The sequence below is a fragment of the Oryzias latipes genome, chromosome 13, assembly GCF_053564925.1.
Source record: "Oryzias latipes strain Hd-rR chromosome 13, Olatipes_Hd-rR_3.1".
NCBI classification, from domain to species: Eukaryota; Metazoa; Chordata; class Actinopteri; order Beloniformes; family Adrianichthyidae; genus Oryzias; species Oryzias latipes.
This window is the reverse complement of record NC_136249.1, coordinates 27,854,662-27,880,991: the sequence shown is the minus strand read 5'-3', so window position 1 is coordinate 27,880,991 and position 26,330 is coordinate 27,854,662. Positions and strand designations below refer to the sequence as shown.

General features: G+C 37.6%; 1 protein-coding gene across 8 annotated transcripts in view; it reads right to left on the bottom strand.

Moving 5' to 3' along the window:
* Positions 1–24,666, bottom strand: part of frya (furry homolog a (Drosophila)) — a 50,214-nt gene extending 25,548 nt beyond the window's left edge. For 4 of the 8 annotated variants that reach the window (XM_023961344.2, XM_078930110.1, XM_078930111.1 and 1 more), the window contains exons 1-18: positions 19,792–20,178; positions 10,420–10,619; positions 7,506–7,559; positions 6,575–6,714; positions 6,376–6,466; positions 6,200–6,279; positions 6,034–6,114; positions 4,646–4,814; positions 4,438–4,530; positions 4,250–4,348; positions 3,603–3,704; positions 3,327–3,430; positions 2,726–2,834; positions 2,540–2,626; positions 2,108–2,279; positions 1,320–1,452; positions 924–1,031; positions 217–472 (exon numbers count right to left, since the gene is read on the bottom strand). In XM_023961344.2, the coding sequence (XP_023817112.1) occupies positions 217–472; positions 924–1,031; positions 1,320–1,452; positions 2,108–2,279; positions 2,540–2,626; positions 2,726–2,834; positions 3,327–3,430; positions 3,603–3,704; positions 4,250–4,348; positions 4,438–4,530; positions 4,646–4,814; positions 6,034–6,114; positions 6,200–6,279; positions 6,376–6,466; positions 6,575–6,714; positions 7,506–7,559; positions 10,420–10,619; positions 19,792–19,972 (2,259 nt within the window). In that variant the 5' untranslated portion in view covers positions 19,973–20,178. Of the gene's footprint in view, positions 1–216; positions 473–923; positions 1,032–1,319; positions 1,453–2,107; positions 2,280–2,539; positions 2,627–2,725; positions 2,835–3,326; positions 3,431–3,602; positions 3,705–4,249; positions 4,349–4,437; positions 4,531–4,645; positions 4,815–6,033; positions 6,115–6,199; positions 6,280–6,375; positions 6,467–6,574; positions 6,715–7,505; positions 7,560–10,419; positions 10,620–12,624; positions 12,921–15,471; positions 15,724–19,791; positions 20,179–24,533 lie in introns of those variants that run through there. The other 4 variants (XM_023961350.2, XM_023961352.2, XM_078930113.1 and 1 more) reach the window with 3 other exon arrangements.
* Between the last annotated feature and the right edge of the window lie 1,664 nt (positions 24,667–26,330).

The window sequence follows — 26,330 nt, the reverse complement described above, 5'->3', positions numbered from 1 at the left end:
ATGGAAAAAAAATGACAAAAACACATCAAAGAACTCCGTCCCTCGAGACAAATGGACTTCAAAGTTTATTTTCTGATCATTTGAGTGGCTTCGTTGGATAGACAACAGAAGAAGCTTCTCAGATGAGAAGCAGAAAGATCTCTTGGATGAAGTCCAGTTGTCCCAAAGAATAAAACTGTGATAACTCGACTAGGATGAATGAGAATGGTCACAGACCTCCACAGTGTGAGTTTTGGAGGTGTTATGGTTCTTTCCCTGAGTGGCCTGAGTCAGCCTCCACTGTGTCAGTAACTGCAATAACAACTTGAGGGAACCATCCAGCAACCCCTGATGTGTGTCTTGGACCTCGCGCAAGAGGAAGTTGGTAAAGCCAAACAGGACATCATCTCGCCAGTCCGAAAAATCCAACAGAAGACTTTGCAAGGAATTCTGGGCAATGAGTCGAAGCTCGTCATCCATGTGGATAGTCAGACTGTTGAAAACAAGGATTATTATTGAAAAACTAAAGGAATGTTAACTTAAAATTAAGAATATCGGTTAAATACAATGGCAAAATCAAACTTTCCAAAGCAGGTGGTAAAAATTCATTTCAATTCAACTTTATTGATTTAGCCCAATATTACAACAATGGTCCTCTCAATGGGCTTCCGACCAGTAATTGTATAAGAACAGGAAATCCGTCAGAAAATTCAATAGGTAATTGCTAAACTAAACTAAACAGACTAAACTAAACTGGGTATCCCTGCTCTACATAAAAGGTTATTTAGATGACAAACATCATTAAAAAAAAGTCTTTTAATGCCTTTAAGTATATAGCAAAAAATAAATAAATAAATAACTTGATTGAATTTCAATGTAGCACAGGGAATAAAGTTATCAAAAAAAAAAGTTCTTCAGAGATGATTATGTAGATTATAATTTACCGAGCGAGCAGGTCTATGAGCTCAGACTTGGACATCCCATCCGGAATTATTCGAGGAATAGCAGCAACACAAGTCCTAAACAGGTCAATCTTGGGCTTCCTTTCACCTCTGAAAGAGGTGCATTTAAATTAGGGGTCATTTTAATTGTTAAATGTAAAGAAATACAATTCCAAAGCTGAAAAGTTTAGAACATAAGTAATTGAAAGTCAAAATATCTGTCACAAGCTCATTTAAATTGTAAATGTAATTCAAACAGAAAACAGTCCCATTCTGTATTCTATTTGAATAAACAGACTGACAGAATACAGAATGGGACTGTATTCTGTTTGAATTAAGTTGTATTTAAACAGATCATCTGAATTGTGCAGCAGCTAAGACAATGATTGGAAATCTTACGTGATCATTTCTTCGGGCTCCTTGTTCAACATCAGCGCATTGGTCAGCATCATGCAGCGCCCCACGTCCTTGTCCAGTTGTCTGAGGATGATGTCAATAGCTTTTCGCACATGGAAGTAATACTGTGACATACCTGCGGCAGACGAGGACATAGAAAGTGCTGATTTTATCTACAAGTAACCCATTCCAGTTACGGCTGTTATAAAGATAAAGTTTAAAAAAATGTGACTCTACAATTACCTTTATAGACATGTTTTCTGTTCAACTTATCAAATTAAACAGTTATCACATTAAAGACCCACTCCGATTATCTTGTGATCTATTTTAAAAGTGTTCCCAGTGGTCATTTTATTTAAATTATGCTGCTTAGAAATTTACCGGAGTTGTAGGCAGGACTCTGCCCCCCTTCCCTTCCTTGGCCTGTCCAGCCTTTTTTTTACGTCACAAATGAGTGCTTTGTCAAATTTCTTGTTTTGTATGCTTCTGATTTACAACGATTTAAATAAAGGAACATTTAAAAATTTCATTTTAAACTTAATCTTCTTTATAATTGTCTTCCATCCTCAGAAAAATGCCACAAGGAGATATTAAAAACAACTAAAACCCAATTTCCATCAGCGTAGGTCTTTAGGTGTTCAGTTCAAATGGGCACATTCAAAGTAAACTATGTGTTAAATCATTTTTTAAAATCTTAAAACCAAAATTTAACTTGAAGCCCTTAGATCAAATAAAACCTGATGACTCTGCCCCCGTTCGGAACATTTCTGATCATAGTTTGTGTTCCTCACCAATAACTTTGGCCTCTTCGTCTGTCAGTGTTTTGCTCAGGTATGTTTTTTTCACTCGGACTGTGTTCCCAGAAGGCAAAGTGCAGCCTGTATTCGGCATGGGGGGCTCACCATCCTTCTGCTGTAGTTTATCAGCGATAACCAGGAATGCCCTCAGGCCAATAGTCATCCTCTGAACAGAAGAAAAAACATTCAAAACACATTGTGTATTTATTGTTATGTTGATGCCCCGTTGAGGTATACAAATCCATCCAGCTATGGCAGAAAAAAAGTTAACCACACAGAAATACGTAACATATATTCTAAGAATCAGCTTGAATCTAGAAACATGTTTAAAGTGTAAACAAATTGTTTGACAAATTTATGATTTTACAAAAAATGGCTAATATTATTTTACTTGGAGAAATATTGAAAGGTAAAAATTAAAGGTACCTCGGGATTGAGATTAAATGCTTTTGCAGGTTTACCAACACATAGTAGGTCAAAGATGATTTCCTTCATGGCAAAATCCAGTCGTTCCTGCACAACAAAGGTCAATCATGTTTAATAAATGTGTCATGAGAGCTTTTTAGGGAAATTTAATGAGATGTAAAGCACAGATGGCATCCAAGTGGTTACCTGTCCAATAAACTGAATGATTTTTACAAATATATTGAGAGGCATATCTCTTGGTACCACACCCCGAGATCCTTTGGGGAACAGTGTAGTTATAATGGTGTTGAGACGACTGTGGAAAAAGAGAGTTATGCATCATGAGAATAATCCTGTGAAAACTGCTGCACAACACATTTTTAATGTTCTGGTGTGTTTAAAGACCCACTCCAATCATCTTTTAAACTATTTTTTTTTAAATCATGATTGTGCCAGTTTTAGCACAAAAAACAAAAGTAATAACTTTTCTTGGACCTAATTTCTGCAGAGCGGCAGTAATTTTCGCTTTTGAGTTGTGGGCTGGACTGTAGGCATAAAGCAACCCCAACTTTAAACTTGTAAAAAAAAAATTCATAATCCACACTGACAAGACTGACTGACAAGAACCAAAAATGTTTTGTAGTCCTGAAGTCCATCCCTTGGTCCAGAGAGAATTTTAAAACTCTTTTTCTCCTTCTATTTATGTTTAAATCTATTCAGTACTACCACTTTTTTATGTCTATACATAAATTAAAGATGAAATTACAATAAAATGAGTTGAAATAAGTTAAAATTTTCCAATAGTTACCTTTGTGTTGCAGTGTTGCTCTCACATTTTATTCTGATCATGTAGACCCACAGCAGTCGATACAAAGACTCCAATGCAACTCGAGCCATTTTAGGGTCTCTACTCTATAAATATGAAAATAAAAATTGTAAAAACAAAAAAGTAAAGTAGACAACTTTTACTTTCATTTAAAACATTTTAGTGTTAAAAAAAGACATAAATAGTTTACATTTATACTTTTGTGTTTCTTATAATCCAGATGTCAATGACAAATAGATGAAAATTGGATTGAGTTACCTTCAGATTTGAAAGGCAGTTATTGAGGAAGACGTGCCATCTGTTGAGGAAGAATTGCTTTTGGCTAACACAAAGCAGGCATGTCACCAGGGGGTAAAAAGCCTGGTGGAAAGACAGAATAAGTGAAGTTACATGGTATACTGCATTGAAAATTCTAAAAAATGTAAAAACTTCTAAACAAAATACTACAAGCTCTAATCAAGTGCACATCTTAAGTAATTATGCATTATCTGTGAACCACGTCTCCATATCTAAAGGTAAACTTATTTTCTTGCATGCTTTTTGCTGATGATGCAACCTTCATAAAACAAAGACCCAAATGCTGCCTCAGAGGAATGCAGACCTTCTGTGAGGCCAAGCTGGAGTTTTATGAAGGCTACTGTCTTTCCATTGCCCTGTGAACTTGCATGTAAACACTTAAGGGAGAGTACACCAGCAAAACACTGCACTGTTTTCCAGCTCCTTTCATGCCTTTTCTCATAAATTATTCCTAAAGTTGACACTTGGGTTGTGAAGCTCTTCAAGCAAACGTGACCTTGAAGATTTACGATAGGCACCTTGGCCGTCATGCAGACGGGTCAGTCAAAGGCAAATCCTTAACAAATAAAATGCAATTAATGTCTGTTTTCTTTTACTTCCCAACTAACCAGAGAGTGTTTCTTCCTGGAGGATAGGTCCAATGTTGTGTCGTACAAGCTGTCCACGAAATTTCTCAGGCAAGGTACGTTCACCTCGTTCTTCACCATCTGGAACAAAAGTGGAGTCACGTGTAAACGCAGGCCTTTGGGATTTATTTGTTTTTCAGATAAATTATTGAGGAAGAGAATAAACTTACTGCTGCAACAGGAACCAGGATCTCAACAAAAAGCCCAGCCAAGGCATGCTTAATGTCCTTATCCTTGACTTCCAGAAATATTTGGGCACATTCCTGACCAAACAGAGGATCAGTCATTTAAATAGAACGTGCAAAGAGAATCATAGGGCCGTGAAAAAAAAAAAAACACAAGAGAAGAAAGTGCTAAGTGCTACAAAGACTTTTGTACCTGCATGAACTGAAAAGAAGCCTCAAATTCTTCAACAGGATACATTTTAATCCGGAAGAACTTGACCCCCATGATGAGGCTAATTGTGCTCTGCACCACATAAGGGCTCTGCTCCTTCTGCCGAAGCTCTTTCAGCTCAGTCATAAACTTCTTCTTCACAGCAGGAAACCTGAAAAATGCAGTAAAATAGAATGAAAAGTATCAACCAGAGAGAAAACATCTGTTGAAAATAGAATTTCCTTGTTTAACCCCTAAACAAGAGTCTTAACTCATCTTAAGATGATGCTAAGACCGTGCAAAGTTTTTTTTCACCTCATGTAGATTTAGGGGACTTATGAGAACGTGTTAATCTTTGATAAAGAAGCTGCAAAACATTACATTATACTGAGGGTCTGCATGTCTGTCAGGAGTTAGGAGAAGAGCACAATTAAAGTGAGTTTAATTTTTAGTCTCTTGATGTGACATTCTACTTAAAATTTGTCATAAAATTCATTAAAGAGTTACTTATTCATAAAAATAAAACAGTAAATATTTCTGATTCTCTGGTTCTGTTTTATCCCAAATGCTGATTTAATGAATTTAAGATCCAAAAAGAACTTATCCTTCAATTTCAAGTTATGCTGAAGCACCTGTCATCTAGGGTGAGTAGTGCAAAAGAAAAATAATGAAATTACAATGATGCAAAACTGGGATTTATAGTTTTTGCTCACTCTACTCTCAACAATGGTTTAACAGAAGTTTATATGGTGAGTTTTTTCTTTTGTTTCTTAGTGACATTTTGACCAAATCCCAGAGATTTATTTAAGCTCTCACAAAAAAAAATAGCCAGCCTTCAAAAAATATACAGTATTTGGACCATTTAGCAAAACATGTACACCATGAAAATATTAAGTGTATGAAGAATACCCATTGTAAGGTATTTACTTGGGATGCAACAATTCATTTTACCCATGATTTGGTTCAAATGTAGACTTCCTGGTCACGGTTTTGTATCAGTTCAATATATGATGTGTGTATAACAACACAACAACAAAAAGGCAAAAAACTCGGATTAATTCCCTTTTTTAAAATTTGCTAATAAGCAAGTAACAAGGAAGAAAAACCTTTCCACTAAGCCTGGTGTAATGTAATAAAACAATGTTTAATTATATTTAGCAAAACACCTGTGTTTGGTATTTTCAACTAGAAACTATAAAACTAGAAAAAAATCTATGCAACTCTATGCAGTTGGAACGCAAGGATTCACTTTCCCTACTATATTGTAACATTCGGTTTGGTATAAACTAAGAATTGTGGCATCCCTAATATTCCAGAGGAGGATACTATCAGAGTAAAGATTTGGTGTGAATCTAATGTTGAAAAAACAGAAAAAAGGTTGTCTTACTTACTTGGATTGGGCCAACACTCCTAAGACTTCAGCATATAGATCTGCTACAGTGTGCATGTTGGCAGTGTTGGGACCATTGTATCTGAAGACATTACAGGAAAATGAACTTAAACAAATCTGATATGATGAAAGAAGAGAAGTTTGTTTTGGGACAATAGATATCTTACCCCTCTTTGTATCTAAAGTGCTTAAAAGCTAAGTTAATAACTTCATTGACCAAACCGTCGAGGGCTGGATAGAGCGGCATCTAGTTTTAGAACAAAAAGACACGATAGGGTGAAAAGAAGACTCAATTCAAGTGGATTTAGGAATATCTTTTACAGAATGGCTTTTGTTAAATCACCTGTTTCAGTACTTCTATAAGGACAAGGGAGAAGATGAAGTCTATTGCCAAATCTCTCCTTTCAAGTAGATAGTCCCTTTGTTGCTCATCACTGTGACAATGAAAATGCAGGTTTGTTAAAATAAAACAAAACAAACAAACTCCAGGAGAATTGATGTTACTTTTTATATGATGTCTTGCACAATTGGCTGTTTCTTACTTTTTGGACTTGGTGTTTGCTCTCGGACGGTACTCGTGCAATTCCTCCTCTAGTCCATTTTGTCTTTTGTACCAGTCAAACAACGTACGCAAGATGGATGGTAGACTGTATTCCGCCAATGAGCTCATGGTGCTTATCAACTAGAAGAACAAACCATAGCCATTGCAAATGCACATCTCCGTTCAGTCGTTAACATACCAAAACAAGAGATAGAAATCAGTGTTTCCTCTGTTTATTTTCACAGCAATTTTAACGACAATTCCAGCAGCACACAATTATATATTTACATTTAATTATTTAAACGTTACCGGGAATCAGACCAGATGAGGACGCTTTTAGGGCCACATTAAAGGGAAGATTTAGGCATGAAGGGTGAGCTGGTCCTTTTTGCAACCATGCAAAAGGACATGGTGCCCATGGGGCAGCCTCCCTTAGAGTGAGAGGGAGGGGGGGGGGAGGAAGGAACAGGTTGGGCACACAGGAAGGGAGGAGAGTCTGGCGGGACTGGCGAACACAGCAAGCCCTTCATTCAGCACAAGGCTGGGGAAGAAGGCTGGCTCTGTGAGGTATGAATGTCTTCACAGAGCAGCACAGGCACACCTCTGTGGCTGTGAAAAGGCCTTCTCTGCAAAGCCACAGACCTGCTGGACACACCTTGCGCTGAATCCAAGCCAGCTCTCAAGGTAAACAGTCCTGCCCTTGACTGAATTTGGATCTGAAAGAGCCACCGGGCAGTGAGAGGCACTTACACCCATAAACTTTGCCATGTTGCAGTGCCTCATACTAGAGCAGTGTTTTAGATGAGAAAACAAATGTGCCAAGTCACTGCAGAAAGTCAGCTGTACACCAGTTCAAATGATGACTTGCAGTTTTTGCGAACCAGGCAATCAACATGAAAAATAAGCAAAACTCAATTTTTTTCTGGACTTACTTGGTCAAACTGAGGATCTTCCCCTCTCTGTAGTGATTTAGACAACGGCTTTTCCTGAAACCACACAATGGTAATTCATCTCACAATTATACATCTTTATTTCATATTTTTCAATAAAAATATGGGCTTTTTGAATTTTCTTCTGAAGTTTGTAACTTCATCAGCTGTGTCACAGTTTTTTTGAACTGGGACTCATTGCAGCCCAAAGAAACATTCATCAGCCTGTTGCCTGGCAATAGCCAGGTCACACACAGCACAGGAGACCGCACACTCATGACAGCTCCCATTATTACAGTCCTCTATCATCTGAGATAAAAGCATTCAGGAAGGATTTAGGCTCAGCCTTCTCTTCTCCTGGTAAATGAACAGTCCTGGAGAAAACATGATCAACTTTAGCACCATTTATTAGCAGATTAGGACACATCTTTTTGTTTAAATATGTGATGTGGGCAAAAAAAACAATTGAAGTTTAACTAAATTTAGAGACAGAAATGGTAGGAAATAAACTTTGTGAGAGGCTGTGAGAGGAGGAGTTTCTGATTGTAGAAATTGTGTCACTGCTACAGGCTTTTTTCAACTGCATTTTTATGTCTGCTCTTTATTCACAATGATTTCAATAAAGAAATACTTAGAAATGCAATTTTATCTTAACTTTCTTTATAGACAGTACAGACCAAAAGTTTGAATGAGAAGGTGTGTCCAAACATTTGGTCTGTACTGTATGTCCTCTTTCATCAGAGAAATACCACAAGAATATTTTAAAAGCACCTAAAACACCATTTTTGTTGGAGAGGGTCTTTAAGCAGGTGGGTAGGCTCGAGCGACCCCGTGACCCCAATTAGGAGAAGAGCTGGTTTAGAAAACTGATGCATGATTGGTTTTTTATAACAGGTGAGAAGTCTGAGCACCATAAGCAAAACCTGACAATGATAGGAAGACATTCTAAAGGTGTACTTTAGACGCAAGTACTGGCTTTAGTGCATACTGCACAATAAAATGACAAGACACACAACAGTAATGAGATTATGCTGATTTTACATGATTACTAGCTGACCTGTCTCTGCAAAAATCAAAGCCTCTGCTCTCTTTTCTTGCGCTCTCTTTTCTTCAGACTCACCTCTTTGCCTGTTTATCAGCAAACCCCAGTGCATCCCGTGCTGATTAATTTAAAACAAGGAATGGCAGATGCCTATGCCACTGACATTGCGTGGGCTGATGGCAACATCCCTTTTTGTTGCTTTCAGCTAGATCACCAGCTTACTATCAGCTCTGATCGGTAAGCTATCGGAGCTTTTTTTTTTTAAATTGTTTTTATTTTTCATATTAGAGCAGTTTAAAAAGTTTTTTTTCCCCACTATCTGGCTTTGGAATTGCTTTGTCAGGCACACGGAGCAATACTGTCTCACATGAATAATATGTCCAAGATTAGTCTCTATTTCTAAACTTAATAGCCGCTACAGATCATTAAACATGTCAGTTTTTTGGCAAACAGATTAAAATGAGTAATGAAAGTGAGCAAAGGCCTGTGCCAGTAATAATATGAGCTGAAAAAGCGACAACTTTGGCCAAAACAAAAACAAGAAAGATAGTCAACCTTTGCATTTCTCGATAATGTTTTCTCAACAAAGAGCTGAACTCTCTGGCATAAATGAAAGCTTTCTGGATGACTGAAACCAGTAGTGTAAACTTTCCTTTAAATCACTAAAATTGAAGTTGGGACATCAACAGAAGCCTTATTGATATAAAACCCACAAGTACAACATGTTTAAATTGAGCATGTTGTAAACTGCAGTTCCTCGGTTTGAGGGTAAATGTGCTTCAGCTAAAACTTGCTTTAGGCTTTTTCTGTAAATGATAAATAGGAAGGTTGTAATTTTAGAGGCACTTTGACGTATTGGTGTGGTTGTGGGTTTTTTTCCCACTTAAACAAATACCTGTACATAAATGTATTTTAAAAACTGTGTTTGGCCCCCAATTTAACAATAGGATTTTACAAAATATCAATAAAAAGCAAAGGATGCAAATTATTTGTTCAATATACAACTGAAAATTGCAGTCACCATTTAACTTTTTTGGGACAATTTATATCCGTTCTGTTTTCTTCTCATTTCAGACATTAATGCGTATCAAAATATTATTGCTGTCAATGAAAAGGTGAGGGATTTATTCTTATTTCTGTATCTTTAAAAACTGAAGTATTAAGATTTATATCCACCTCTGCAAGTCACTAGCAAAATATGGCTGTGTTAAGGTGTGGACACACTGTATATGGTATGGTATATGACATGCGTTCAAGAATGTGCGTTTTGCACGTTTTTGAGGATATAGCCACGCTGTACAAGCAGGGAGGAGGTTTTTTTTTTCATTCTTCTTCTACTTTTTACCAGCACATGTCTGCACCCTACAGTTCGAAGAGGCTAAGAGTGAAATGTCAAATCAGTGTAAATCATGTGAATCTTGGTTCGGGATTTTTCTTTCACAGCTCTATTCTGATTTATGAAAGACTTGGTGTCATATAATTTCATCTGGACACAAACCACAAGTATTAGAGTCTCCTCCATGATCAATTTACAAATGGTTGGCACTTCCGTGAATCAAAAGGGGAGGCCACCCATTCGTCACTACCAAATCCAAGTCTCTGATTGGTCAAAGTTTGACCCAGTATAACTTGTGACGTGTGTTCAATGACCATGCGTTTTGTACGCAGAGCCCGAAAACGGTCATAGAAACTCGTGTGAACCCCAGTATTTTGAACGTGGAAGCCCAAACGTTCATTAACATACATTTTTCATTGTGGCCACTTGAACAAATGTTGGGCAGTGTGAAGATAGACATTACGGGTCCTAACTTTTAACAGCCACATGTATGTTTACCTGCAAGACACTTGGAGCAGTAATTCTCTGTGCTCACTCACCAGGGGCTCAGCCATGATGATGCAGATCTTTTGCTCTGACACGTTGGTGAAGTTGGCGAACAGACTCTTTAGGACGTACTCCCCCGGCTTGCTTTCCGGGTCGACGCTGATGGGCATCATGGCTGGAGGACCTCTTTCTCCCTGAGGACAGCTGACTGGAGGTACAGGAGGTTTACTGTATCCGTTCCCCACTGGTGATGCTGCAAAAGAAAAGTAGAAACTCCTTCAAACACTTAGCACAATGACACAGATGAGTCTGTGCTAAAAACACAGTTTTTCAGACATTGTTCCCAACACATAACTGAGTTGGGCTGTAAAAGGGCATCATCTCACCCCAAATTTCCTTTTTCTTTCCTGCTGCTTCGCATGACGGGGCACATATGGGAATGAAAACACCATGACCAACAGCTGGTGTTTTCATTTCATACCAAAGATGTCATTGCCTTTAGAGGGAAGCATGAATCCTGTTCATGTGACCATCCTTCAGCCACTGATGCAATGTGGAAAAGTTTAACCAAGCATGGCTTTACTCAGGCCTCAAACTCCCATAAACTAACTAAAAGGTTAAACGTTTACTCAGGTATTACACTCAGTCTAAACATGTGTCGTCAAGACACAAGAGAAGTAGCTATTTTTAAAAAGGAAAATGTTGATTTAAGCCAAAACTTATTTACTGCATCCCTTGCAATTACAACTCCCCTAGTATTTATCTGCATGCAATAGACATGACACAACAAAACCACATCTGGAGTGACATGACGTCTGCAATGTGTGTGGAGCAAACTGGAATGCATAACCCAGGTCACACATGAAACAAAAACATCTATGTGATGTCATAGATGTACCGAAGAGTTTCAGTCCAACTTGAGCACTAAATCTTTATCTATAATCCATCTTCAATAATGTTTGCTGAAGCCTATTTCAGCTACTTCAGGGCAAAGTCAGGCAACACCCTTGATAGTTTGCTGGTCCACTGCGAGGATGCACAGTTACTGTCACCTAAAGGAACTATTTTAAAACCAATCAACCTATAAGCATGTGTTTGGACTGCATGCTAACTACACACAAAATGAATCCAACTGGGATTTGAACCAGAGTCCTCTTGATGTGAGGTGACAATCCTAGGCACCATAACACCCTGCTGTCACACACTAAATGTCCCAACATACAAAGACATAAGAACCTGAGAGTTCATTAAATAGCCTAAGATTTCACTTCAATCATCTTTTGATCTTTGCACAAATGTTCACGGTGGTCTTTTATTTATCATTATGCTGTTTTTAAGCCAAAACAAACAAAAAAAAACCTGTGTTGTTTTCTAGGACATAGTTTCTGCAGAGCGGCAGGAGTTTATTTGAAATATGCCTCTGAGTTGTGGGTGGGACTATTGGCGTAGCGTGAGCTTGCTTTTATCTCTCACCATCCCTTTGTTTACCATCTCTCCTGCACAGCCTCTCATATCCGCCAAACTAACACTAACATAAAAAAAATGGCGAGCAATACTGGAGCTAAGAAAAGGAAGACATACATGGAATTATTTTTCTCAAGGAAATGCATCAAAATGCAGCAGAGCAGGGAGCTTGTGGCCTGCCAAATTGTCGTTTCTACAAAACAGTTTTTCAATTGGCATCTTTTTTGTCTGCTCCTTATTCACAACAATTTGAATAAAGAAATACTCAGAAATTCATGTTTAATGCTAATTTTCTTTATATAGGTCCTCCATTATGAAAAAAAAACGCTACAAGAACATGTTAAAAACACCAATAACACCATTTTCATTGGAGTGGTGCTTTTAAACTGTTAAAAACAGAAATATGTCTATGGTGCTTAAATCAATAAAGTAATGAACAATGCAGGTATATGGTTCAGTTATGACTAAACAAAAACCTAAACCATATTCAGAGGAAACAAATGACAATAACATTATAATTTATCAATCTTCTCAATAAAAAGGTGTAATTTGCAGTACACATACATGAATAAACCAAAAGTAAATAAATAAATAAAAATTGTCCGCATTGACCTTAATAGAAGTATAAAAGAAACTAGCACATTTCTAATCTGAACACACCGTAGATTATTTTTTGTCAGCAGGTCTTTCCAGGTCATTAGGTATTTGTATATCTTAAAAAGAATGGCCAGCATGTGTTACGACCATTTATGGCTCTCAGGGCATGCTTTCCGCACTAGCAACTCAGCACCTACCAAGGCCTTTGATGAAGCTGATGACGCTAGCTGTACTCCAACACACAGCGGTCCTGTCCATGGTCCAAAAGGATTGTACACTTTCCAGGATTGTCCTGACTTGAGATGAATGCTTGCTACCAAAATCCACCAACCTTTGTGTCTTGCATGTCAGCTGGCCATGTTCCCCTGGGTTTAGTTTCCATGGTGACTAATAGAGACGCACCGCTGATTCTGCTGGGAGACCTTGCTTATGTAGATTTCTTTTCCTGCGTCTGGGCTGCCTTGCTAATGCTCTCTCTTGCCTTGTCACCAACAAGTGCATTCGAAGACTGAAGGTCAGGTGGGAATTTTTAGCTGCACAGTGACGAGGGGGCATGCTATGGGGGCATAGCTGGGTGCCTATTTTGGTCCTGGGGTAAACACAAGATTGGCAGGGCAGGCCTCCCTTCCCCTGATCCTAAAGCATGATGAGGAACAGTCAACCAGAGGGTAAAGTCTGTTCTTCGTTACAAAAAACACCATTCGATGAAGTTCAAACCATGACCGGAGGACTAAGATCATACTTTTTTATGTTTTAGATCATACTAGTCCAGGATTTTTGACAAGTAGCACCAACAGAATCAAATCAAAACTAGTTTATTCCAAATTCGCCATAAAACGTAGATAAAAAAGAATAAGGGAACCTCTGTGGGTAACCAGTGTCTTTGCAGACACTCAGTCTCAGACACATGTGACTCTGCAAACAAGGAGATGGGCCACAGCACGCATTACATCATCGTCAAGCTGGAAACACCCTGAGCATGGTGGTGCTCTCAGGGGGACAATGTCCACAAGCTAACAAGTCTCTGTTTATACACACACACAGTCTTGTGCATACAGTGAAGACAGAGTAAACTGAGTAAACAGCCACTTCAGCAGTCGTTTGTGAACCATGTGGGTGGATATTTAGATATCCCTGACCTCCTTTAACGGGCAGAAAATTCCAGTTTAAACATGGACTTCTGAGAATATTTTCCCAAACTTCTATATTAAAACTGAACCACTGTTGAGGAATAAATAAATGTTTAAATAATAAATGTTACATGTAATTTATGCCTTAATTGGTGTCATATTTTTATGTATGGAGTGGAAATAAACCATTAGTAAAAATGAATTTCAGCAGAAAAAAAGTGGTGAATTTAATCTTTTATCTATATATGTCATATTGAATTGACTATGTGAGTAACTTACAAGTGTTAAAAACGTTATTTATCAATCTTTTAACCACTCAATGCCTACAGATGCAAATATACGTCAAACCGCTTTTGCTACAAATTTACCGTCATTTATTATATACTTCAAAGCAAAAACATTATGGATACTTTTTTTTTTGTTAGAGCTGTAAATACATTCAAGTATCAGTGGGTTAAAAATGTGCAAATTGAAAAGCAGATTAAATTGGTCATAAATTATTGACCATGAATTTCTTTTTCATCAATTGACATCCAACTGGACTGCTGTGGGGAAGCAGATCAGGTTAATAATAAAAGTGCAGTACTGGGCTACTTAAACGCCTATATTTGTCACTTTTACTCAAAGAAAAGGCACCTAATCAAATACAATTTAATCCCTGCCTAATTGTTGTCTTTTTATAACTGAGTAAACTTTCTTAAGCATGATGCTGAGCATCAGTCATAAACATCATAGAATTTTAAGCCAATCAACTACAAATTTAAAAAAGGGTGTTTTTAATGACAAAACACAAGTTCTACCTGAAAAAAGTAAATGCACTATATGTATTTATAGGGATCCCACCATGCATGCCTCCTCCAGTTCATCTCCTGCTCTGAGTGGTTGACACAGAACTGGCCTTTAGGCAGTTTGGACAGCAGACCTGATGCTGCTGCTGCACAAAGCCAGTTCTGTGATGCTGTTTGTCACTGTTTTATCAGAGCTCAACACACTGAGGACAGGTTGCAATGCAAACAGCATCTGACAGAAAGCCTAGAAACAAAGCTAGATAGATGCACGTGTACTTCAACAGTTTAGTCATTTGAACCAACCAGAGAGGAAAATTTTTAATCCATTTTACCAGTATTTGTCCTGGAGTTTTGAAAGTTTTGTCTACACTGTTGTCATGCAGTAATATAAAAGGATTACATCAATAGGCAGAATATCCAATGAAAATGATAATGACGTAGTTCAGCGACTGCCCTGGCCTGTATCACTTCAGCAAAGTGACCCACTGCAGTAATTATGCAACATCACCGGGAGGTATAGTTCAGTGTTGATTTTGCAGACAGGGGGCAGCTTGTGCTGTTCTCTATTTATTTAACTAAAATCTAAAAGTCAAACCACCACCTAAGCATTGCTGAGTATGGCAATAACCTGGAGCAGGAAGGCTCTCCAGTCTCCAAGACTCTGTGAAGCTGGGAACTCTGGACAGAAAATGCAACCCTTCTATCTCCAGTAATCCTATTACCACTCCTCACACTTAATAAGAGCTATTTGGACTGTGTTTGTGAACTGATATAAAAAGTTGAGGAACATAAACAATCTAAAGCAGCCATGCTTAGCAGAAGTGGTACAGCTGAGGTCAATTTAAGTAGTGTTAGTCAAAGAATAACATTGCAAAATGAGAAACAGAAAGTTTTTGATCTGCTGTTCCTTTTATATATACTAAAAAAGTTCTTAGCCTGATGTGCTGCGCTACTAAAGCTTTAGTAGCCGCTAACGTTCAGTTTTGCCACTCTGAAAAGTAGCAAGATTTTACCCAGAGAGGGGAAAAAAACAGATGAAAACATGAAAACACTACTTGGAAGTGGAGCTTCCAGTGCGGCTGCAGCTCCATCCACTGAGCATTACACTTGATGAACTGCTACTCACTTCCACTCAGCGACTTTAGCAGGGACTTGATGCTGATTTCAAAGAAGCCTGAATCCTGCTGGCTGGTCATGGCTGCAGCTTCCTGCCTCCTTTTAATTTTTCCTCCGGCGGCAGCTGCAGCAGCAGTGGAGCTGGAACCAGCAGGTGGAACCTGCTGTCACCTCACTGTGACGCACGCAACGCTGTGCTGACGAGACCCTGAGACAACACGCCAGCCCTGCTTTACCCCTCCTCTTGTGTGCTGTCCTCGGCTATCAGCCCCCTGGTCTCTCCCCCCCTCCCTCCCTCCCCACTGCTCAACATCTCTAACTCTGCAAAGCTGAGGCAGGCAGTGGGCGGCAACGCAAGCTCCCCTTTAAATAACTGCATGGAGGCTGAGAGTGCAGGACACAATCCTCTTAGCTGAGGACAGTTAATAATAGCTAGTGTTTGTTTATGTGCAGAGCCTGGGACTGTTGACAGTGCTGCATTTGTGGTGACTTTTGATGTGAGTGTGAGAAAGTGACAGGTCATCAACACGGACAGAACCCCTGGAGAATACAGGAGGTATGAGACAAAACAGAAAGATCCCTAAAAACGAGCAGGCAGATGTATTAAACTAAACGAGGATCTGGGGAGGCAAGAAAACAACTGACAGTTAAAAACAGGTTATGTCTGCATGGGACGCTTTTAGGCTGCAATCAAATACCAGTACTTAATATTCCTGTTAGTTCATGTGTTTGTCTTGTAAAAGATTAAGAAAACAAACAGTAAAAGCAGATAATCAGCTCTGACTTAACCTTACCTCTAACCTGATTTCAGCTTAGCATCTGAAAAATGTCTTTGTTTTTAAACACAAAAAAATTTGGAGCAGATAGTTGTGTAAGGAAAAAGTAAAGTTTAGAAGCAAAACCAAAACCATTTGCGTTTCTTTTCGATATTTTCACAAAATATCAGGGGAGCCAGTTTAGCTCGTGCTGGTTTACGGCGCCTTCCGTCCGTGTGACCAGGGTTCGATTCCCTGTTCCCTTCTCTGCTTCTGTGCCAGTCCCAAGCCCAGTTTGTCTGAGAGGGTTGCATCAGGAAGGGCATCCGGCGTAAAACCTTGCCAAGTTCACCGTGCGAATATTCCGCAATGGTGCAGCTGATTCACTGTGGCAACCCCTGATGGGACAAGCCAAAAGTGAAAGAAGATTTTCACAAAATATCAGATTAAGCACTCCTTTGCTGTTAGATGTAAGCTCAGGTTTTTCTCAGACACTTTTGCTCTGAATAGATACAATGCTGCAAAATAAATTGCCGCCTTTATAAGATTTATTAGGAATAAGCTGCTAAGCGAATGTTGTATATAGTTTGTAAGAAGTATTTATCAAGCTAAGTTAACTTTTTAGATGATGCCACTGAACCGTTGTGTAGGTAAATTAAATAAGGGTTTGTGTAAATAAATGTTTATTTAAAATGTAAGCTGGGCTTAATTTTTATGTTTAGATCATTTTCGTTTTCCTTGATGTCCCTTGATTTACTTTTATTGATGTAGTGATAGGGGCAGATACGTTTTCTTCCTTCTGCTTTATTTTATTTGTCAACTGTTACAATTTTACTGTGTATTGTATTGATGTTTTGTACTGATATTAAATGAAATAAATGTTTTTTTTAAAAAAAGCTGAATCTTAACAAAGTAAAAATTCCCTTATTAATAAAATGTGTCTTAGTGACTAGAATTTTTTTCTTAAAATAAGAATCCCTGGTGAAACCATTTTTCTTACTCCACTGGCAGATGTTTTACTATTTGTTTTTAACTTGTTTTTTAGTGGGGTTGTTTTTTCAGTGAATATTGGACAATATGGGCTGCACGGTGGCGCAGTGGTTAGCCCTCTTGCCCCACAGCAAGAAGGCCCCTGGTTCAAGTCCTCTGAAAACAGAACAACAATGGGGGACCTTTCTGTGTGGAGTTTGCATGTTCTCCCCATGTATGCGTGGGTTTTCTTCGGGGACTCCCACCGTTCAAAAACATGCTTCATAGGTTAATTGGTCACTCCAAATTGTCCGTATTGTGAGTGTGCATGGGTGTGTGATATGTGTGACCCTGCGACAGACTGGCGACCTGTCCAGGGTGTCCCCTGCCTTTGCCCATCAGTGGCCGGGTTAGGCTCCAGCAGCCCCATGACCCCAAAAGGGACAAACGGAAGAAGATGAATGAAAAAAATGGATGAATATTTGACAATATGAAAGCAGCTGTCTTTAAAAACACATGCACATATAGACATATTCAATCCCTCTTCCTCTGCCGCCTCTCAGTGCTCTTAGTGTAATCCTATCAGAGTTCTGACTGTCCATCAAGCCACAGTCACTTGACCTTGATTACATAACACGCTGCGCTGTGGGGAAGCCATCAGTGCTGCTAGCACGGTTTAGTAAACACACACTTTGACTTCCTGTTGTTTGAAATTTATATTTGTCATTAAAAGAATTTTTTAAATAAATAAATACAATATAATCTAGCCTTCACCGAGAATTAAAAAAGTAACAAAATAAAAGGACTTCCTATTTCCTGCTTCTTTAATAAAAAACAAGCACAAAAACTATTTTAATTAGTTCTGAGTTTGACCACAGCCAGTCAACAGCACACCACAGCTATGGGTAATGGAAAAAATATTTGGATTGTGCAAGAATAATTCATTATCTGTGTGGTTATATCATTTTACACAGCACAAGGAGAGGACAGTGCTAAAATTATATTCAAAGAATTGTATTGTACATTTGAAAACGTAATTTTAAGGTTTTTTAAAAGCACTGTGCAGCCACAACTTCATAGCTCAAATAGAAAGATAATTCCTCAGTTATTTTTTTTCTCACATTATATATTATTTAAGTAGTAGTATACTTATTTATTTAAGTAGTATTCTAGCTTTGAAAAGTATTACATACATTATTCCGTCAAAATAAGATCCTGTAAACATATTTTTTCTTTTAAAATATAAAGTGAAAGAAAGAGATATCTCTGATCTCTGCACCATAAGCAGCCCTGAACCATTTTGGTTTGAGTTTATTCACTTGAGGAACAATTTGACTAATTTCAAATGGGTTATTTAAAAACTCAATGGAGTGCAACGCCATGACTTATCCATCATTTTTTATGTGGTGTGTTTGACATATCCAGTTAAACGTTCACCAAAGGGCAAACAGTTACATAATTCTCCAGCTGAAGCATTCTGACATCCATTCAAGGCAGCTGTTATAGAGTAAAACAGTGGAGTGGAGGCAGACAAACACAACTCAAAAGGCAGCTAATCTATTTAAATTATAATCAACAACTATCTTGTAGGATTTAGATGTTTGAACACTACTTTAAAAAATAACACTAAGCAATTGCATAAACCTTTATTAATGCTCTGTTGTGTTAAGTTAGCTTGAATAATAAAAGTTAGTTAAGTGCTAACTAATGCATTAATTACACTTAGTAGTGCAAATGAATGCACAAGAAGTGTCTGTTAATACCTTGTTTAGTAGTTAAGTAATACTTAATAATGCGTTAACTAAGGTCAATAAAGATTACCTAGCATAAAGTATACTTATCATTAAGTGTTATCTCTTATTTGTCCTCTTTGAATTAGCCTTTTTCAGAATGAAGGTACACCAGTGACCTAGGTACAAACTTCTGGTTAAAAAAATAAAAACATTATTTATGGTAAAACAGCCTTTTGGTTATGTGTAAACCTGTCAGGTTAGCAGGGCCCACATATACAGCAGAGGAAGTTTACTGCTCTTTGTAGCTTCTGTAAAAACCTGCATAATCACCAAATCTGCAGCCCTGCTTAGTGACAGCTTATCCAGCTGCCACGTTTACTCTGAAAACACCAAAACAGAAGAAGTGCCTCGCTGGTTGCATCAGTTGTGAGTGCATTTCTCTAAATAGCGGACAGGTCACACATTAAGCACTTATTAAAAGCATTATCAAGCTCTGATGGTGGTGAGGAATGTGAGGCATGTCTGTCTGGTACAACCAGTCTTTCAGTTATGAAGTTAAAACACCTTTTTCCTTTCCCATCATGCTCTGTGATTATGCTCCTCATGCCTTTTCTGTATGTTAGATGCTCAAACCCCCTGATAAATGAGAGCCAATCACACACGCTTAGATGCAAAGCTAATTACCGAACAGAACATTATTAACAAGCCACCAGCTTCCTACGTAACTGTATCAAATACTGAGGGACGCTGAGGAATTTCACAAAGTGATGGAAATAGTGGCAGCAATGAGTCCTGTGTAAACGAGGAGTATTCTTACAGAATAAAAAGAAAAAAAATATCAAGAGGATAACCATATCTAAAAACTGCACCTACTTTCAAGAATAGTGGGTCGCTTCTTTTGCCGCATCTTTTTAAACTTCCCTCTGAAATCTCTGGATGGGAATGGATCCAGCGGTGAGCTGGCGATGTGGCCCCGAAAAGCCTCATCTAGCCCTTCAGAGCAATCCGTTTCACTCTCAGCCACTTCTCTCACTGCACTTTCCTCTGAAGACATGTTAGATGATACGCTCCCTTTTTCATTCTTCCGAAAGAGCCATTTGAAGCCGTGCCAAATTTTCCCACCCTCTTTTGGTGCTCAGGATTTGATTCCTTCCCTTCGTTTTTTGGCAGATTAAATTCTTCCTCATCTGAGTGGCACCGAAGATTTCAGCTGTGTGGAGATGCAACCAACGTGGCCACCTCCAGTCCCCTAATATGTTTGAACCCCTGCACTTGTCAGGGCAGTTCAACAGCTTACAGTAACATTCATGAATTGAGTAGGTATTGAGTTACTTCCACAGACCCTCCTCTTTTAGCAAAAAAGGCAGGAGGCAGAGTGGAGAGGGCGGGAATAGGCACAAGAGAGCCTGTTCTGACAGCTACAACATACTTGTGCTCATCAGTCCTGGATAAATATCCTGTATTTGTCAGCACTAACTCTAAACAGACATTTATTGCTAACAGCAGTCTTTAGATGCAGCTTATTTCCAAGTATGCTCGACAACTTCTCCACAAATCATCAATGCAATCCCCAAACATCTTTCTGTTTGAAATTTGACTCCGTTTGATGTACGTTGTACTGTTTCACAGCATTTAAACAATATAAATAAGAAATATTTTCCACCTAAATTGTGGCTTCAAGTACAATACAGTCTTCCTCAGCTGCTGAAGTGAACACAAACTGGACACACCTTGAACAAAAACCAGTTTTTCCCAGTCTGACCTACATCTACAGGACAAACAGCCGCTGTATCCTGAATACAGTAACTTAAAGGCGTTTTCTTTTTTAGGCAGCAGTTACTGGAAAAGGTTGTTCCTCAGGCTATTTTATTTTTTATAACACCTTTTAATCCTGATTAATAAATTAGTTAATGCCTCACATCCCAATCTGCTGACATATTCACCTGATTTAATGGAAAAAGGTTTATTTTATTTCTTTATTAAAAAAAAATTTCTGCACCATTTCTACCCTTAACAAAAAGTAGTTTTTTTAAGTGTATTACATGTATAATGGTGACGTACTATACTTGAAGTTTACTTTTTATATACTACCTAATTTAAAATGTTTCAACTTAGTCTAACGATGTTTTCAAATACACCTCCTACACTACACAAACAGGTTCTATAATGTACTTGCTATACTTCTATTCAAGCACAAGTATATTTATACTGTATTTATAAATATAGAAACTCTGCTTGTATTTAGAAATACTTAATAAAATCAATTTCTAGTGTATTTTGTACATTTTTCTAAGAAATCTTTTTAACATAATGATATTTTTACATAAAACATTTTTACATCAAAATGTAACTTTGTCCATCATTGTTTTGGTTTCCAATTCAAATATAACTTTAAAATCTGAACCTGAGAACTCAAATGCTCCAATGTTCACTATGCCTCAGGATTTCACAGGGATAGTGCGCCCTCTAGTGATAAAAACAAAATCCTTCATAACTTCTGACGATAAGAACTCTAAATTGACCCCCATGTATCTCAGTTTTAAGTCCTATTTAGGCTCATAAATAGGTTCTTCCATTGTAAGTTCTCCTTTTCTAAGAATTTTTTAATGGTATGAAATAATCTTTTTATAGTGTCTTCATTTAGCAAATAAAAAAAATGTTTACATATATACAGTATTTCTTAAGTTTTACTAACGACCCCTTGTTGTTTTGTAGCCTAAGAAAAATTGTGTGGTAAAAAAGTATGTTGCATTCCTCTTGTAAACTATTGTCTTCATACATAAAAATGAAAAAAGTAAGAAAAAAGGCTTTTAAATAGGCCTGCACAATAACTCAAAAATGTATTATTATTGGGACATCAGTCAGTGCAATATACATATTGCAAAAATTATGTAAATTACTATAAATAGTCGCTCTAAATGCTCACACACATGCTATGATATTTATTTAATTGAAATTAAATTGGGCCCTTTATTCACTGGACCAATCAGATGGACCCCTTTTATGTTAGATACCCCTCTCCTATGAAAACGAAGGTCATTTAGGGGATAATTTAAGTTATGCAGACTTTTATTTGAACTGTAGCAGTGAGATGTATATTATCTATTAAATTATCTGTTTTATAAGGTTATGTATCCCAAGCCATATCGTCATTGGAATAATGATTACTAAGATTGCAGACTTCCCTTATGCTGTGCAGCTGCACTTTTAAAGGTTGCCGTTAACTGATAAATATGATCATTCTGATCACTAATAGTCCATAACACAAAACAAAAATTTTAAGCGGTGCCAATGTATTATGAAATATTTGGGTTTAAAGACTGTCTTTTTTAGTCTTGACTTTTTTTTCTCTCTCGTTGGGTTGCAGCATGACTGCCTGAACTGGAAATGAGGCTAAAGTCAGGGTGGCTGCTGAAACCAACACCCTCTGGTGGAGCCAGAGGGCTGTTTCCATGGTGAGATACTTTTGGGTTGGCATTGGCAGAGCAGTAGAAAATGAATAATTGATGGATGTCAGGTCCTAATGTTAGCGCAAATGGGTGGAAGGTTAATTCCGCCAATGCCCAAGGACACTGGTGCACCATCATTCTGCATAAATGAAAGACAAGAGCACTCTGAGGCAATGGACACTGGATTCACATGGGTGCTGTCTAAAACATTCTTGGCGTAATGAGCTGAATTAACCGTGTTTGTGTGTAAATTGCCACTGAAGTCAATTTCCTTTATTTTCTTTTTCGCTTTAGAACTTCAGAGAATAAAAGCAGCATTGGTCCACTGTACAGATAGTTGCCTAGACATTTCCACACTCCTGCGGTTACCTGGAATAGCTTTGCATATTAAACGCCAGGCTGTCAAACTTTAACAGCTTTTCAAGCCTTTTTCAGCCCTTTCCAATGTCAAGTTTTCCACAAGTCTGTGTTCAACATCAAGAAGCAGTTATAGCTGCTAAAGAAAACTAAAGAAAAAAAAGCAGCCAGTATCACCCATTATTCATTGGGTCATCTATTCTGTACAATATCCTAGTCACCAGACAAAAGACCATTCAAAGGCTGCAAACAAGTCAACAAATGGCACCTGTTCCCTGCTCTGCCTGCCCATTATCAGGCTGCTGAAGGAGGAGCTTCATGCAGAACACATGCAGCCACTGTAGCCTCAGAAAAGAAAAAAGATGAGGTGAATGTTGTGCCTCTCCAGTTACAAAGGAGGACACTCTTCTAGACTCAACAGGTTTGTCTTACTTTGAGGAGTAAATTATTGGTTGTTCTTGATAGCTGCGAATGAACCAGCACTACTTTTATCAAGAACATCTATCATGTTTAATTGTGTGGCATCAGAAACACCAAAGAGGTTGATTCAAAAAAAGTAAACCAATATCAACACGTTATTCTCCCTGAATCATTTGTCTGTTTTTAGGGAGATATGTTTTTGATACTGTCTGAAATTATTTACTTGCTGAACATAAAATTTCATAAAAATATGCTAAGACCTAACTCAGTTTTTTGGCAATAAATTAATGTCAGTTCAAGTCCACTATTTGCAGCAGCTTTAACTGATTAACCTTTGTAAAAACAGACCAAACTAAGCAGGAAATGTTGAGAAACACAAAAACGGAAAAGGTTAGAAAAGTTCAACTTTAGGAGTTTCTCAAATTAATAAAAACAGTGATCAGTGTAAAAACTCATTAGAGGACTTAACTAGCTTATACAAAAAGACAAGAAGAATGAGAGGTGTGCTTTTGTACAACTTTTATATATCAGTTGAGAATGAGAACAAATATACAAAAAAAGGTGTTAATTATTGTTAGATCCGCATCCATTCTTTAAAAATTGAAGCAACTGTTCTATTATGTCTGAAATTACTTAATGGCAAAATATAAAAATTCAGAATAATATGTTCAAAAACTGCTCACATCTATTTGATTTTCTCCCAGACTTCAGCTATTCAAAAAAGAGTGCATACAAAAGTTTGCGGTGCTGTTGAAAATGTATTTATCCTATTTACTTTCCTTTGAGACTGAGAAAAAAATAGAAAATAATTTAGATTATTTTTGTTGGATCAACATTCAATCTTTTAAACTGAAGCAGCTGTGCTAAAATTATACAACAGTTGTTCAAATGTAATCATTATTCATCATCTAGACCTTCTTTTTGCAAAAAGAGATCACCATGCAGATGAAAGGTGAGGTCACCTGTTCAGGATGACCTCACCATCTTTGAAATCACTTTTATAGAGTTACACCTGCAGGAAATCCTCAAGGCACTTTTTTTAACTAAAGCGATTTGAGCAATTACTCAATGTACATTTATTTAAATAGATCCATACATGAATCTGGAGAAGTCGGTTGATTAAAGATTAACCTTTCAGTTTCTGTTTGAGAGCAGAATGGACTTTGGTACTGAGTTACTTTACAATTCAAAAACATGCAACGTTCCTCTATATGTATAAAAAGCCAAAACATAGACAAGAAGCATTAATACGACATATTTCCACAATTTAATATTTTAATAAAAATGCATACAAACTTACTTAGACCAAAAAAAAGGAAAATAATATTGTTGTATTTTTTTTAAATGGGTCTGAAATAACCGGTAAAACGCAGAGAGTTTAATAAATACCTTCGACGGCGGGAGGCTTTATTTGTCTAACTCCATCCCAACTTCCGACGTGAATCTGAGCGTGAGTGTGTCCAGGAGAGGAAGCGCCTCTCGGGATGCACGCGGCTGCGTCCCGCGCGCTCCCTCCATTCGCACAGACTCCGCCCCCCCGGCCGCTCCTCCTAAATTATGAAAAACAAGGCGAGCTTCGGCTTTCTTCAATCTGCGTGTTGACCTCGTTCTGGGGCATTTGAGCCGCTTTGAACCACATCTGCTGCCCCACAAAAGCCTCAACTGCCTCTGTACAATCAGCTGTCATCCCAACAAGATTGTTTCTGCATCATTTGCAGCTTAGTAAATAGTCTAAATATAAAATACATATGTAAAGGATTTCAATTTTCCCAGCCCCGTTGTTGTATCTGTGTATTTAAATAAAAAAAATTGTTTTCCCTGTGTTAAGATTTTTATTCTTCTTCTTTCTTTTTTTTTTTTACTATGGCCTAAATGTATTATTTTACACCTGCTTGCTCACTTAGTGAAACATTGAAAATGCTTTAGGATCAATGTTATTATTTATGTAATTCCTGCTCACAAATATATAGTTGAGCAGGAATGAATTAAACCAAACAGTCCTGTTTTCAAAAGTGAAATGTAAAGAAAGAACAGGAATAGTTCAGGAAGCTGAAATTGACTCATTTCTGTGAAAAAAAGAAACATGACATCAAAAGAAATAAGATATTATTGTGTAAAACGAATTCAATCAAAATTAATAGAAATATGTAAGATAAATAAAAAAATTTGTAACATTTGCACATAGCAAAATTAAAAAAAATACTAACCATTCAAACTGCAGCAATCATCCATAAACTCAATTAGCAAGGAATTAAAAAATAAGATGAGAAATAAACTAATAGGTTTGGAAAATTGCATATTTTCATTCACCATCTGTCTATTTCTTGTTTTATGTCTCATGAAGACAGTGTTGTTTAAATATTAAAAATGGTTGTGGCTATTAAAAAACTAAGCTACAGACACATCGGGTGTGTGACACGCATTTGATAATGTACTAAACGCACGATCTTGAGTGTGTGTTCAGCCCATGGTGTTCACACTGGATGCAGGGAGGGACTCCTTCCTTTTCTTTTGCTAGAGCATGTCTGCCACCTACAGTTGGAAGAGGCTTAGTCTGCTGGGAAGAATGGTGTGAATACAGAGCTATAATCCACAAAAATCATCCAGACGTGGCTCCCCGGCTTCTCCAGAAGGAAATAGTCAGAATGGAAGCCTGTGGCTACGGCTTCCTCTGTTGATCTGCTAACCATGGAAACAACTACGGAAACTAGTGAGCATCAAAGTGTGGAGTATGCATAAATAAAATGTATATAAAGTAGTTCGTTCATGGGTTAAACATGAGTCTCAAAATGTACTTTGATAAAAGAAAAGAAAAGTTCAATGCAGTTAAAAATGCCTGTAGCATATACAGTAGGGTCACAACGCACTATTTCTATAGAGGTAGTACAAAATCAAACGGAATGAAGATGCATTTAACTTTGACGTACACAATAAATAGATTTTGTGTTGACATGAAATTCATGGATCAACAAAAACTTGCTTTTTGCTCTTCACCAATGCAATCAGCTTCATACAATTCCAGAGTCACATTACTTGATAAATGCTTGATAAATAATTTGATAAAAAGAGACACATCTCAAAATATACAGACAGGGCATCACCCAAACAAAAATAACAAATAAATAAAGGACCAGAAACTTAAACCAAGGTGTGTAAACACTGCAGAGCTCTCTGTTTCACAAAACA